The sequence below is a fragment of the Abrus precatorius genome, unplaced genomic scaffold (genome assembly GCF_003935025.1).
Source record: "Abrus precatorius isolate BTA unplaced genomic scaffold, Abrus_2018 Scaffold10, whole genome shotgun sequence".
NCBI classification, from domain to species: domain Eukaryota; kingdom Viridiplantae; phylum Streptophyta; class Magnoliopsida; order Fabales; family Fabaceae; genus Abrus; species Abrus precatorius.
In genome coordinates this window covers 4,594,681-4,611,093 of record NW_020874292.1, presented here as the reverse complement: position 1 = coordinate 4,611,093, position 16,413 = coordinate 4,594,681, and the positions used below count along the sequence as shown (strand labels likewise).

Below are 16,413 nucleotides of genomic sequence, written 5' to 3'. Positions count from 1 at the left end.
TATTCAAAACTAGTAAAGAAGTCATGACAAACCCTAGTCTTGACTTAGACACAATAGAAGAACTAAAAAAGGAACAAATTCAAAAAAAGCAACATCAACAAAGATAAAGTAACATTTAAGAGTCGTAGAGTAACACTAATAACATTTTTTAGAATGACTATAACCAAGAAAAATATATTTGTGGGCACGAGCAAAAAGCTTGTCATTACTTGAACTAAGATTATGGGCAAAACATGTGGACCTAAACACATTGGGAGGTAAAGAATGTAAAGACTGTTTAGAAAACATGATAAAATGTGGTATTTGGTTATTAAGAACAAAAGAAGATGATATTGATAAGGTAATATGTTGACAATACGACATCTCCCAAAAATGATTTGGAACACAACTATGTAAGAGTAGAGTGCAAGTAGTTTTAATAAAAGATCTGTTTTTTCTTTCAACAATCCCATTTTGTTGAGAAGTATAAGCACAAAAAGTTTAATGAAGTATGAAATTTTGAAAAGAATGTGACAAGTACTCCTTAGCATTATCACTATGTAAAGTGCAAATGAGAAGACCAAATTGAACTTTTATTTTAAGAAAAAAACTTTAAAAATAGAAAATAATTTAAAATAACCATGTACAACAGGAATAATCATCAATAAACATGACAAAATACTGAAAACCTAAAGCAGAGACAATACCAGTAGGATCTTAAACATCAAAATGAACCAATCTAAACGGAGATGTGACTCATTTATTTCACGACTCAAAAATGAACTACAAACATGCTTTTCTAGTTTACATAACTCACAAGAAAGAGAGATAACTGATAAAGACTCACCCAATAATTGTAGTTTTTGAAGACTTGAATGACCTAACCTAGCATGCAAAAGAAGAGGTGAATCCACCATTGAACCAACATGTATGATGGATTGAAGTTGATAAAGTCCACGTGACTCATAGTTTGTGCCAATCATCTGCCCTGTCATCCGATCCTAGTGAAAAATAGTCTTTAGTAAAAGAGATAACACAATTTAGTGTGTGAGTGAGTGACCTATAGATAAAAGATTAAATAAAAACCCAAAAACATATAAGACATTGTTAATAGAGAATGATAGAAGGGGAGATACAATACCAACACCCTAAAAGTGTATTTGAGACTCATTGGCTATAGTAACAAAAGGTAAGTAACAAAATCTAGAAGGGGGAAGAAGAGAGAGATTTGTTACTGATAATATAATCAGTGGTACCTAAATCAAGAATCCATGGACCAATAGATAGGGAATGAGAAATACAACAAAAGAATTACTCGTGTGCACAATAGAAGAGTGGAACTAGAGGCCTAATGATCCCTATACCAATAAAGGAAATTGTTGAAGAGTGTTGGTGGGATATTGGAAGTAGAAGCAAATTCAGTGGGAGCATAAGGCAAAGCATATTTGAGAGGAGAAAACTACACCACATTAGCTATTTTAGGGGATCGACCATGTAGAGCAAAACAACGATCAATAGTGAGGCCAATTTTGTGGCAGTACTTAAAACATAAGTGATGATTACCATTAGTCTTACGAGAGCGACGATTATCACCTCCCTAAGAGATCAAGTTGGAAGAGTTAATAAGAGTAGATGATATAGGGGGTACATCTAATGCAGTGATGGCCTTGGTAGGAATGCATAGCAAAGAAGACTAAGCAATAGTCATAGTGGAAGAAAAAGTGGATCCTAAAATTTGATCTCGAATCTGAGAGTACTCTGTAGGTAAAGCATACAAAGTTAGTAACATTAATAATGTTTGACAATTCTTTAATTCCATGGCAGCAGTCGTAGCGGGAGGCAGAAGTCCATTGAAGTCATGAAGAAGACCACTCATACAGCCCAAATAGGTTGACACAGTGCCATAAAGTTTCCGAGTCACAACAACATCCATGAGATTTTGACATATTCTATATAGACTTTGTATGTCAATGGTGTAAATCGAGTTAACTTGTGACCAAATTGATTCACACATATCATGAGAGCGAAAAATCTGCTTCAAAGAGGATGAATAGCGAACTTGATGACACTGAACTTCCTTCATTTCGTATTTTCAGTCACAGTCACAATTGCTTCGTTGATAGTGAGATAGTTGAGATAATCTTGACCCTTGACCAAAGTTTGATATCAGAGACCTAAGAATCATTGTTACTTCCATCTAACTTGTTAGTAGACAGTAGAGCAATGACAAAATTGGTGAAAATAGAAGCTTCAGATTCGAGAGAAGTCAAAGTTGCCATGGGTCAAGTAGTAGAGTTTGAAACTCGAAAAAGGGACCATAAATCCAAAACTGTCTCGGCAAGGTGAACCTAGGCAGCAAAGAAAGAGGTCAAAAAGTCGCCAAACACGCCATCATATGTGGTAGAGGTGGCAGTGGAGAGAGAAAGACGCCAGAGAAGGAGGTGGCGCATGTGGGCACATAGGGCCTTTGGTCGTGATGCGATGACCAAGTTTTGTTGCGCATGGTGGGGCAAGTCTGGTGGTGATGAAAAGTTGATCAAAACAACACAACGAAAAAGTCACTAATAGTGAACAGTGGTGGCTGGTGAAGTAGGCTACTAGAAAAAAAATGCCAAAAATTAGAGACACAATTTCTTAAAAAAAAATGGCACTTATAAGAAGTGGCCACCCAAGAAAAACATGAATTATAATTACCTTCTCGTTAGACTCTTGATACCATGTTAAGATGAAAGAAAGTGAGAAGACATGTAATGAATTTTGTGTTTCAATTACACCACAGATTGTATATTTATATTAGATAATCATAATCATAACTACATAATCAAAAACAAATATACGGTTACTTAATTATTATAATTACACAAATACTATTTCCGTATATAACATATTTACATATATTTAACAACATATAAACCTTATTTCATGGACAACAAATAAATATATTTTATACAATTATGAGATTAAAGAGATGATTTTGGACTTAAAAGTTGGTGTTATGAACATGAATCCTGAAATCTAAAACTTATGGATTGAAAATTTGCTTCAAATTTTAACTTTATTTTTAGTCTTATAAAGAACATTCACAGCATACATCACTTGTAACATGATCAACTTTAACTGTGTCACCAATGAAAATGGTAAAAAAATATATCATCCTAGAAGAATTACATAAAAACACAGTGGAACAGTAATAAGTGTTAGATATTTTTATAGACAAATAATAAATACTAAATGATAAAAGATTTGGATAGCCTATCGTCATGTTCATTAGTTGTTATCCCTAAACATACTCAGCAAGAAATCATTCACAAGTGACAGCCTACATCAACTCAAGAATGGATTGTAAATATGCTACAATGCAACTAGCCGGAGAAATAGGTCAGAGTAGCTGTTGTTTAAAAGCACGCACAGCTTAATTAAGAAAACAAAATAAGACAAACCAAGTAACATACCATAACCTGGGGTCATTTGGTCTTTGTGAAAGACATTTCCTGATGAGTTCAACATCTGTTGCTTTCTTCTCCAACAAACTGTTTTACCAATCAAACATCAAATGTAGAGTGAATAATAAGAGGGACAATTTGATTTGGTTTAGTCATTTCAGGTGTTATTATACCTGTAGCAGTATATAAAATTATCCCATAATTCTAAATCTTCAAACTCCTTCAGTGCCTTCCCTATCAAACCGCACCGCACCAAAAGTAACCCATATTCCCTGGAATTGGAAGGAAAAAAGTGATGAGAGCCAGAGTCATCTGATTTTTTTGAACCTAAAATACAAAAGACTTGAATTCTTTTACATTTTTTTGGGGGTGGAGGTGGATCCAATATCATTATGGTCTCTGCAATCTACAGAGTAAAAGTTTTTACTTTCTTAATGCAGGAATACTAGGCATATAAACAGCATGAATAAAAGGATTCTTTCTGCTATCGGTGGAGAAGATTCATAAATCCGTTTAACCTGCAAAAAATTGAAGTATATTTTTATCAGATGCAATAAAGAAATCAAAACAACTCATATGTTGCAGCTAGATTTAAAAAAAAACAAACAAAATAAACTGTTTATAGGTTGAAGTATATAGAAAAACTTCGATGTATTAGTTTGATATTGAATGTAATTAACCTTGCTGCATCGTTAGTCTGCGAAAGAAAGAAGCCTGTTATTGTGTAAATCTTGTATTAGTTCCGCATCATAGTCTCTCAAATTAAGTGCATCTGGATTAGCTGGAAAAAATATATTTCAATAATCATTATATCTATGATAGATTATTGTGATAATTAATTATATATGTATAAAAGAAAAGTTAATTTTAAAATAATTTTTTCTGTTTGGATTATATAAAATAATCACTTTTTCTAGGATGAAATAAAAAAAAAAAGTTGTGTAATAGTGAGCTTCGCATTTTAGTAATCAACTATTAAGAATAAAATTAAAAAATTTAACTAAAATAAGTTGATAGCTTTTAATTGTAAGATCCAAAATTATGCATATCTTAAATAAGTTATCCCCTTTCTAAAAAGAATTAAAAATTGCAAGCTGTTTTTTTAAATTTCATCAAACAATAATGAATAATATTTTTTTCCAATGTTTTTTTTCTGCAGAAAAAATAATTCAATCCAAACACACTAGAATCATTTGTCCACAAAAAAAGAGTTTTATTAGGACTTATGATTGATTTTCTTCACTTCTTCCCATGTTGTGCCAATAACTAAAATGAAAAAAGAAAAATATCAATGTATCTGAAAAAAAAAATGATTGATCTTTATCAAGAGACCTGCTAAAGCCTCGTACCATACAGTACTTTTTAATGCACTACGCTAGAAATAAGTTTTTGAAGTGCTAACTTAGATAACGGTTAGTAAAAATCGTTTTGTAACAATACATTTAGAGAGCGATTAACGTTCAATTGCTCTCAGATCTATACTTCTAAAAACGATTTTTTGTTAATCGCTTTCTAAAATATACTTTAGAGAGCTGTTAGTGTTGAACCGCTTTCAGATCTATACTTTTAAGAACGTTTCTCTATTAACCGCTCTCTAAAGTCATATATAGAGAGCGGTTAATAAAGAAATCATATATTAGAGAGCAGTTAATAAAGAATCGTTCTCTAAAGTCTTTAACTTTTATAAATGAAACACGCTCACGCTGAACTCATGAATCTCTTTGTCTTCCTAACAAAGTTGGTCTCTTTTACCCCTATAAATTCTTTTCATCTTTTATGCGTTAACAAAGTTGGTGTATTTGTTCTCTTTTACGTTTGTAGATTCTCTTCATCTTCTATATTTTCACAGTTCTTCGTTCACAATTGTAGATACCTTTTTCCACAGTTCTTCCCATTCTTTCTTTCTTTCTTTTTCTCTTTATTTACGGTAAATCATTCATTCATTCTTTCTTTCATTTTCTCTTTGTTAACGGTGAATTATCTTATTAATTTGTTCTTTTTTTTTCTGTTTACTATTTGGTTTGTGCAGATATGGCTGTTTGATTAACATAGCGTATGAACTCAAGATTCAATTTTGATTTATGATAAAAATGAAGAAATTTTGATTGTCAAACTTGTAAATTAAAATTTAAACGTAACAATAAATTAATTTTAGTTTGCTACAGAAAACTCACAAATAAATAAATTTTAAATTTCAGATTCGCAGTTTAAATTCATATTTTGGAGAGCGGTTCCACACAGAACCGCTCTCTAATCTTAATATTTGAGAGCGATTATTTAACCGCTCTCCTAAATGTAATATATTAGATAGCACAAGATTTTAGAGCAGTTATAAACACTCTCTAATTTAAAACAAAACCGCTCTCTTATCTTATTTTTGGCGTAGTGATGGTGCCAAAGAAAGATATGTTTTTAGATCTCGCATTTTAAATCCTTCTATTTTAGAAATTTTTTTTTATTTGCATGTAAAGCATACTTAGTACTACATAGATTTGAGAATACAAAAAAATTTTGAAAATTCAAAATACAGTAGCATAAGTTTAAAAAAATAGTATACTTTATATAAATATAAAATATTTATAAAAAAAATATTAATAATTAATTTATATTAATATGTTATATTTGTATTTCAATTATCACATTTTATAAAAAAAAAAAACATATACTTATACCTTTCCTTTATTCAAGTAACTAAGTCAAAATATTTCTTCTACTATAAACACATAAAAAGATTTCATATTGTATCCTAATTCAAGTTAGAAATCCATAAAAGAATTGATACTTCTATTTAAAAAAAACTATCACAAAAAGAAGGCTCTATATTTATACTATTTAAGTTTTAATTGTGTTATTCTAAGAAGCCCAATCGGCCTGCATATAGAAGCAATCCTCAAGAAACTCAAGAGATTCAAAATAAGTAAAAGAATTGTTAGAGAAAGGATGGGTGAAAGAAAGTCTAAGCCCTTATGTTACTAGTCATCTTGGTACCCAAAAAAGATAAAAGTTGGAAGGTGTGTACTGATTGTCGTATCATCAACCATATCATTGTAAAGTATAAGGTTTACACCCTAAACCCTAAAGTATAAACACCTCATACTCCATTTGAATGATTTACTTGATGAATTATTTGATGTTTGTTATTTTTCTAATTTTAAGAGTGGATATAACCAAATAAAAATAAAGGAGAGAGATGAATGTTTGTCTCATATTGAATTTGCATATAATAGAACATTTCATTTAAATATCATGTATTAATCATTTGAAGTTATTTATAGATTTAATCCCCTCACCTTGCTTGATTTGTTGTCACTGCTTAATATTTCGTCTTTAGTGCATAAAGATGATAATGCCAAAGCTGAATTTGTTAGAAAGTTGTATGAAAAAATAAAGGCTCAAATTGAAATGAAAGTGGAGCAACAAGCAAAATATCCCAACAAGGGAAGGAAGAAAGTGATATTTGAACCTAGGAATTGAGTTTGGGTATATATGCACAAGAAAAGGTTTCAGATGCAAAGGAAGTCAAAGTTTCAACCAAGAGGAAATGGACCATTTCAAGTCTTAGAGAGGATTAAAGATAATGCATACAAAGTAGACTTACCAGGAAAGTATAATGTTAGTGCTACTTTAATTTATCTAATTTATCTTTCTTTAATGTAGGTGATGAAAAGTCAAATTTGAGGACAAATTATCTTGAAATAAAGGAGAATATGAGAATCAAAGAAGGCTCATTGAAGACAAATGCTTGAAGGTATTGGAAGAACTTCAAATACTAACGATAAGGAGAGGATAGTTGTTGTATTATTTGAAAGTAGACCTAATTTGAAATTAGAACAACCCAAAATGGTCAATTGCATATACTTAGAGAACTTGGACTTCAATGAGTTCCATAAGAATTTAATTATTATGTTTAGTTAAGTTATTTTAATGTTAGTCATAAATTACTTTGAGCTTTTATTTAGAATAAAAATTTATTTATTTATTTTATTTGGATTTTGACTTTTTAGTACAAGAGATCCAATGAGATTTATAAACGTTAGACATATTATATATAAGCTCTTCTATATACACTTTTAATTAGTTTTTAATGCAATTTAAGATTGAACACTCTTATGAGAATGTGTGACTTTAAGTTATTGAGTGAGCTAATTTTCTTGATTTTTTTTAGGAGGCTAAGACTCTTGTGGCAATTGTTTATTTGGCTTATTAATCTTACAATTATGACATTATTCTCCATCTTTATTCTATTTTTACTTTTATTATTTTTCTTGTCTCAATTTCTAGTTTTACCTTAATAATTTTGTTTTTGTTGTGTGTAATTTAACTTAAAATTGTTTAATTTAACAATATAGATCATGATTGTCATTATATCCTTAACTTAGTTACATTCAATTTAAAAAAATTCCTTCCATAATTTACTTATAAACACAAGATCTTTATCATAAATCAAACTCTTTAGGGAATCTATGAGCTTACACACCATGTCAGGAAAAAGTTTGGCAACTTTGAGGGTGGTGTAATGAATAGACAACATTCCAAAATGTGCTCCTTTTGAGAATCAATCAACAATAACTAGCATCACATTGAAACCCTTCTATGGTGGTGACCCTGAAATAAAGTTCAATAATAAATATTCCGATAGCCAAGATGGGATTAGGATAGGTTGCCGTAATTAGTTGACCTTTTAATCGCATATTTAATGTGTTAACAATTAAACATTACAAAGAAAATTGATAAACATCTTGTTTCATGTTTTTCTAAATAAAATTCTTATTTTGCTTATTAAGAGTCTTAACAACACCTACGTGGCTCCTTATTGAAAATTTGTAAAATTCTTCCAATAAGAGTGTTATGAAGGAATTTCTTGTATTGATCCAATTTTTTCCTTAAATAATACCAACTCATTAGAAAGTTTGAAGTAAGGATAATTAGCTAGGTGTTGTTAAACATTGTGCCTTAAAGTAAGATAATGATCACTTAATTAATTCTTTCTACAATTCATCTAAAAATTGGAAGTGGGGCATAATCAATATTCAATAAGCAGCTATGGGTGGATCATGGACTCGTGACAATAGATCAATCATTGTATTATTTTGCATCAACTCCTTCAAGCTCTCATGATCAATTAAGATTGTGTAATAGTTTCTAATGACAAAATAAAATTCTAGATTGGTTATTTTATAATTGATGTAAAAGTAATTCTTTAACCAATATTAAAAGTGATTTTTGCATTAATAATGAAATTGTAAATTTTTTTAAATATGAAATTAAAACACACTTTAAAAGCTTTACAATCAAGATAAATTTTTATAGAAAGCATCAATTTTAACAGTCTTCTAAGAAAATATTTAACTCAAGTTATATTATTTGGTTCATATAATAATTTTTTTCAAAATCATCGGGTTAAGAAGGAAAATTAAACTCCTCGGTAATTGATTGAATGATATCTTTATGCTTTAAAACAAGAATAGTTCTTAAAATGCAAGAGATAAAAATGTTACTATTATTACGTTATAATGAAATTACATGTTACAAGAAAAGAAGTATAATTAGATATGTTTTTATTATTAATAAAAAAATTATATTTTATTAGATAAAAAAATATACTTTAAATTCATAAATAAATTATAGACATTAATTATAACATAATAGTAAAAAAAAATCATGTTAAATAAATTGTCTATTTTCTCTTGAACCTGAAAGTTATTGATTCAAAGAAAAAATATTTATTTAAGAGAAAATTTATGCAACTCTTTCCAGATAAAATTATCTGTACAGTTTATAGAAAAATTTGTTAATTTACTAAAAATATCTTATAAGAAAATTATTTTAAAATTGAAAATGGAAAAAAATAAAAATAATGATTTTTTAGGGATATTTTTTACTAAGCCATTTTATAAGGAAATAAATAATTTAAAATTCACCGACCGTCTAACTCAAATTTTCGTTTTCTTTCAGGCATACATGTGACCACTACATGACATTTCCTTCCTCACTCTTATTTCGGTGTGATCTTGCACATAAACGACGTAACCTATCACGTTATAAAAGAAATAAAGTTAGGTTGTCATTGGTTTGAAGTCTTTTTTATTTTATAATCTTAATATTTTTATTTTAGATGTCAAAAGAATTAATATTTATTAGCATGTGTCACTTTGAGTAAAAATAAATATATTCTACAATTTAAATCACTAATTAATATTACATATAATATTGTGTATATTGTTTTGTATATCTACATGCGTTCTAAAAATATATTATAATTAAAAAAATTTAAAATATCCCAAAATAGTATAGATTCTTATGGTTAGTTTTTTTAGTTAACAAAACCATTTATTTCCTTAATCTCATAATTATATTTATAATCCATCATACATAACAATTCTTATATGATAATATTGATATGTATAATTAATTAAAAGTTTAAAATAATAATAAATTTAGTGTTAAAATTATCTTAAAATCACACACTGTTTATGAAAAATTACTCCTTCGTACAGTTCTTAAAATTCATATATATTTCTTTTAAGTTGTTTTGGCACGTTACGTTTAAAAGTCTAATTATCATTTTTACCAATAAAACAACTAATGTATTTACACTCACGTCTTAAATGCAAACAAAGACTACTTCAAAGTTCAAACAGCGTTAAAATAATCTGCGTCAAAGGTTCAAAGACACGAAACGAAGTAAACGCGTAACTGTATGAACAAAAGCTAAGCTACTTAATCGGAGTTATAATAGTAAAACTGAATTTCAATAACAATTTACTCATTGAAGCTCAATAATTAGCCAAAAATAAAAGCCTCCAATTGAGAAAGCATATGAAATTGAAGTACAAAATTCGAAATTCATTATTTTCTGAAAACAACTCCCAAGTCTTAATTCAACGACTATGTACTTAAAACTTCCACTTTACACTAACAGTCAAATTACAGATTACCGCATCATTCAATGAATCAAGGAGAGTTAAATGCGTAGTAAATAACAGGCGAGCATAGTTTACTCCTTGAAAGCAAGTAACACTACTATTTATGATTTGCGAAACATTCGAATATTAATAATAACCTTTGAAAAGAGCCCACAGAAAAAGTGGAAAAAAGATGGACTCGATTTGATTTTGCAATTTGCTTGCATAAATTGCTTGCGCCCGGGTCTTCCTCGTTCCTAGTCATCAGTCATTACAAGCACTGACTCTGTCTTCTTCGTTTTCTCTTTCCTGTTCCGACAACGTTAGCAATGTCGAAACCCAACACTGGAACCAGCTCGGCACCAACGAAACCGGCGTGGGTCCTCCCGTACCCAACGGAAAACCTGAGGGAAGCGTACACGCTGGGGCGAAAGCTGGGTCAAGGTCAATTCGGGACAACGTTTCTGTGCACGCACAACGCCACGGGTCGCAAATACGCGTGCAAGTCAATTCCGAAGCGGAAGCTACTGTGCAAGGAGGATTACGACGACGTTTGGAGGGAGATTCAGATAATGCACCACTTGTCTGAGCAACCTAACGTGGTGAGGATCCACGGCACGTACGAGGACCATTCCTCCGTTCACTTGGTGATGGAGCTTTGCGAAGGTGGCGAGTTGTTCGATAGGATCGTGCGGAAGGGGCAATACAGTGAGAGAGAAGCTGCGAAGTTGATTAAGACTATTGTTGAGGTTGTTGAGGCTTGTCATTCTCTTGGAGTTATGCACAGAGATCTTAAACCTGAGAATTTCTTGTTCGATACTGTTGAGGAAGATGCTAAGCTCAAAACCACTGATTTCGGGTTGTCTGTTTTTTATAAGCCAGGTTAGAGATGTTGACTATGTTAGTCTGATTTATTGTTAGGCTTAGGTTGTCGGAGGATCATTGATTGCATGCAATTGCAGCGAGATGAAATTATTGTTGAATTTGGTTATGTTGTTTCTGAATTTCTGTTCAGAGAGAGAAAGGAAAGGGATTTGGTTCTCCCTTGATGGGTCCACTCTACCTATCCGAGGGGCTTGTTGTATCAATCTGAATGAAATCATTGCCCCCATCTACTGGTTTCTGCTAATTGATTATAACGTGGTCCTGGTGCACAAGATGTGTTTAAGAGAGCTATGGGATCTAGGGGTATATACCCAACTGTGTTTGGTATAGAATTTCGGAATAATGCAGAACCTAGGGTTTTAATTGGATTATTCTTTCGGCACTTCTTTATACTCTCAATTAATTGGAGTAATAGATCCTGGCACGCAGGATGGATCTTCTTCCTGCAAGCATTTGAGAATGAAAATTAATTAGTTATTTTAAAGCAAAAAATGAGATGAAAAAAGGCATTAACAAAATTGTCAGATTTTAACATGAATAAACATTTTAGCACAATTTGAACTAATTTTTGGCTCTTTGTTGATCTAGTTTTAAATGATCCTGAGTTATTGTATTAGGTGAAGGCACGGGAATGGCTTTTGTTTACATCTTGAACAGGACCCCTCACGCCAGAGCCCTTTGGTCGTGAAGCATGAATAACAGCATCACGCAGGCCCACTTACCTTGTGCTGAAATTCAGCTTTTTATCAGAAGAATGGGTGTGGGTAGGATTGAAATCTAGATACCATATTTGAAATGGACTGGGCCTAACTTAACCAAAAAAAAATTGAGGAGTGAGTAATCTACTTCCGTACTATGCAGGTTGTCTAAAGAAACAAACTTTTGGCATTCTAAGTTTTAACTACTAGTAGTTTGAAGCCTAGAAAATGGCTATATATGTGTGTGTACCGTTGGGTTTAATGTGTTACTGGAACCATAAATCTATATTTCAATAGTTTCTTTGGGGCTTGGGCAATACTATATTTAGGTATTTTTGCACTTAACCCACTCTGTCTTGGTGACTGTAAATTATGAATGTTCAAAATTATCTGAATCTATGCAGTCTAGTCTTGTAAGTACAGTTTGAATTTTGCATAATCCTTCATTTTAGTCCTTAGCAGATCAACTGGAAACCCTTCCATTTCCTTGCATGCTGAACATTATGAATTTTGCTTTTCAGGTGAAACCTTTTGTGATGTTGTTGGAAGCCCCTACTATGTTGCACCAGAGGTCTTGCGTAAACATTATGGACCTGAATCGGATGTGTGGAGTGCTGGTGTTATTTTGTACATCTTATTAAGTGGAGTGCCACCATTTTGGGCTGGTAGCTACATGTCATTTATATGTTAAAACTCAATTGTAGATGTGGGCGTGTATTGTTTTCTTCATGTGCATCCTTCCTTGTTGCTAATACTCTTCTGCAAATTTTGTCACCTCCAGAAACTGAGCAGGGGATCTTCAGACAGATTTTGTTAGGAAGACTTGATTTCCAGTCTGAGCCATGGCCTAGCATTTCAGACAGTGCCAAGGATCTAATTCGAAAAATGCTTGATCGGAATCCAAAAACAAGGCTAACAGCTCATAAAGTACTCTGTAAGTCTATTTAAAATTTTTATTGAGCAAGCAACTATCATGATTTGTTTGAATATTTGCACAATTACTGAATGGGGTTGAAAGCTGTGGCACTTATGCGGTTTCTGTGTCAGGTCACCCATGGATTGTTGATGACAACATTGCACCTGATAAACCTCTTGATTCTGCTGTTTTATCACGCTTGAAGCAATTCTCTGCAATGAATAAACTTAAAAAGATGGCTTTGCGTGTAAGGCCTCCATAAACCTTTTTGCTTAGGCTTAATGATTTTTATGTGCTGCATGAAAGAACAATTTCTTCTCTCGTGAATACCCTGTCCTGTCTTAATTTATAATGAAAAGATAATGATATGCATTTTTAGTAGAATTTAAGCTAAATTGGTAGTAAACTGTTCCTTCCTGATCAAATGAGGCTTTTATGAATTTCATTTACAGTCTCTTTTGTAAGACTCAAAAAGGTTTCTTGATTCTAGAGGTTAATACAACGCATTACAGGATTTTTATTTCTTTTTGATTGTGTTTGGATGGAGTAATCTAAAATTACTATATTGCATGTATTTGAATAGTAAGTAAAAGTATTTTTAAAATACTGTAGAATTTTAACTAGGTAATTTTAATGTCAAATAGAAAGGATTTTAAATGACTTATCTTAGAGAAAATTTTAAAATCTTTTTGTTATACTTAAAATTTTATATTTACTATTCATAACCACTCTCATACTTGATTCTCAGTTTAAGCATTCTCTCATTATTAATTTCATATTTTCTAGAATTTTAAAATTCTTCATCTAAACATAACCTTAATGATAACGATGCCAAAGCTTCTTAATTTTATTTTCAACTTTTATAAGCAAAATGCCTTGTTGTCTTGCATGGCTGTCGGGGATATCTCATTTGGTGCATGAGCATTTTTTATGCCTACTGGATTGCAATATGCTCCATTAGGCATTTGATTCCCAATATCGATTGCAATGAGTATTCTATCTGATGGGTCCCAATGGATACTTGCAAAAATTATCCGCAATGAGTAAGGTATTACTGGCACAACAGCTTTGGGTAAATACCCGCAAAATTGTACGGGTATTATACTCATACCCATTTATCCACACCCTATATATATAATATAAATATAAATCAAAATAAATATATATAATATTAAATTTAGATTTCTTTTTTAACATTATATATATATATTTGTGTGTGTGTATGTGTATTTTATTCTAAACCTAGAATAGAAATATTTGAGTATGAAATCTAAATGATTGTAAAATTTTAGAGACTCTGACCCTAAAGATAAGGTAAAAAAAACTTGATTATTTGTATTAATTTGACTGTACAATATGTAACTAATTTAAGAATGTTTCATTTTTTTTTGCAAACCTTAGAAAATGCTAGCACAATACTTGCATCTCAATAAAAGTAACTCAGTTGAAGTTTGTTTTAATGGTTTACTTTTGGCTTTAAATAAATGATACTATTTATGTTTGTATTTGATTCTAATACATCAATATAAGAAATTTGTCATATATTTATGTTTTTTATACTTATTGTAATTTCACACAATATTTTTTCTGTTTTTAACTACCGCTTTTATTAGTTTGTAAAAGAATGTGGAAATCATATTTTAGGTTATTTTTATACATGTATTTTAGTTAACTAAAACTATGGGTAATTGGAAAGGATATGGGGATTTAGTTAGGTACCTAACGGATATGGGGATGTGATTCAAAGTTGTTACCCAACAAATATGAGGACATGCACGGATCATTTTTTTAAATGCAAGTATGGAAATGAGTACTATGATACCCTACTTAGGCCTTACCATTGTCATCCCTAATTCCTAGAACAGATGACTATTCTACATCCACCCTGAAGTTAAAGGAACATGATATCATTGTGTTTATGTTTTTCATGTATAATGGACTCTAGTTGTGCTTAAGCAACTCAGGTTGTTCAGTGGACGCAGAGTTTTTAAATGTTTATCTCCATGGGAACATTACAAATTTTGTAGAATCCTTTTTTATAGTAAATATGATGAGTGACTTTTGATAGATATGTGGTATAGCTGTAAAAAAACACAATCTAACTCTGGCCCAAGGTCTTCACGAGACCACCCTTATCAACAAAGCAAGACCAAGGACATTCCACATGCATTAGAATTTGGAGGGGTATAAGGTTGAAATGGAAAAGCCACAACATTTCTTACACTGTTTATGCATTAGCCTTAAAGTTCAAAACGAGGGTTGGCTTAAACCTTGTTTAATGTCCTTATAATCTAAAAATCTTGTCACACCCACTTTATTTTTGGTTATTTCTTTTATCAATGCTAATTTAACAATTGGCTTCAATTGAAGTGACATAAATTAGAAAAAATGAATTGAGGTCATTTTCTTCACAGCCTTGGCCTGAACTTCAGGCATGACATGATTATGTTTCTCAGTTTGTGTGTACTAGAATTTTCCAAGCTTTTCAGCTTACCTTTATCATTGCTTGTGTTTGGAACTCTAATCAGAACATCTTTTGTCTTGACTTGGAAGTTTAAAGTGATCCATTCATAATCTTCTGGTGTGTCAAATCCTTATGCCATGGCATTTATAGTTCTGTTTGCTTTACACCTAGGTTATTGCAGAGAGGCTCTCCGAGGAAGAAATTGGTGGTCTGAAGGAGTTGTTCAAAATGATTGATGCAGATAACAGTGGAACTATAACATTTGATGAGCTAAAAGAAGGCTTAAAACGAGTAGGCTCTGAACTTATGGAGTCTGAAATCAAGGATCTTATGGATGCAGTAAGATAAATCTTTAATGTTTTAGTATTAATCCATTTTTGTTATTTGTGCTGCTTTGCCTTCAATTTTTAAACAGTTGAACAGACTTATAATCTTGCATGTGACAGGCGGACATTGATAATAATGGGACAATTGACTACGGTGAATTCATTGCTGCTACTGTTCACTTAAATAAGCTGGAGAGAGAGGAAAATCTATTGTCAGCGTTCTCCTATTTTGACAAAGATGGAAGTGGTTACATAACCATTGATGAGATACAACAAGCTTGTAAAGAGTTTGGTTTGGATGATGTCCATATTGATGAAATGGTCAAGGAAATTGATCAAGACAACGTAAGTATTGTTGTCTTGTGCTTTTCTATAAGTTTTGGCAACTCATCTTTCGATTATATGCCATCATTAAACGTGATTATGTCTTTCATTGATTAACTATAGTCACATCAGTTGCCAATTTGTTTGTTGGATTAATGGAAGATTTGTGTTGTAGGATGGACAGATAGATTATGGGGAATTTGCTGCCATGATGAGAAAGGGCAATGGAGGGATCGGAAGACGAACCATGACAAGCACACTGAATTTCAGAGATGCTCTGGGAATCATGGGCAATGGGTCCAATTAAGTTATAGTACTTTAAGAAATTATTTGGTGATAAAATTTTGAACAAGGAAAACTTTGGAGACTCTCAACATTATGGGTAGCCTAGCCAAAATTTGAATTTATGAATAGACACATCAGTAAAAATTGTTTCCCTCCCTGAAATGTGTGCTGCCTATGCATTACATGAG

General features: G+C 31.4%; 1 protein-coding gene and 1 long non-coding RNA gene across 2 annotated transcripts; one reads left to right on the top strand and one right to left on the bottom strand.

The window, feature by feature from the left end:
* Positions 1–3,649: 3,649 nt before the first annotated feature.
* LOC113853244 lies at positions 3,650–4,235 on the bottom strand. The gene is made up of 3 exons (XR_003502491.1): positions 4,103–4,235; positions 3,850–3,940; positions 3,650–3,694 (listed from the first exon to the last, which is right to left on the bottom strand). It is a non-coding gene; the product is annotated as an uncharacterized LOC113853244 (long non-coding RNA).
* Positions 4,236–10,479: 6,244 nt separating this feature from the next.
* LOC113853231 (calcium-dependent protein kinase SK5-like) lies at positions 10,480–16,413 on the top strand. The gene is made up of 7 exons (XM_027483733.1): positions 10,480–11,209; positions 12,432–12,575; positions 12,692–12,844; positions 12,958–13,073; positions 15,462–15,629; positions 15,737–15,961; positions 16,116–16,413. Exons 1-7 carry the CDS (start codon positions 10,657–10,659, stop codon positions 16,245–16,247), a joined length of 1,491 nt encoding a protein of 496 aa, XP_027339534.1. The 5' UTR covers positions 10,480–10,656; the 3' UTR covers positions 16,248–16,413.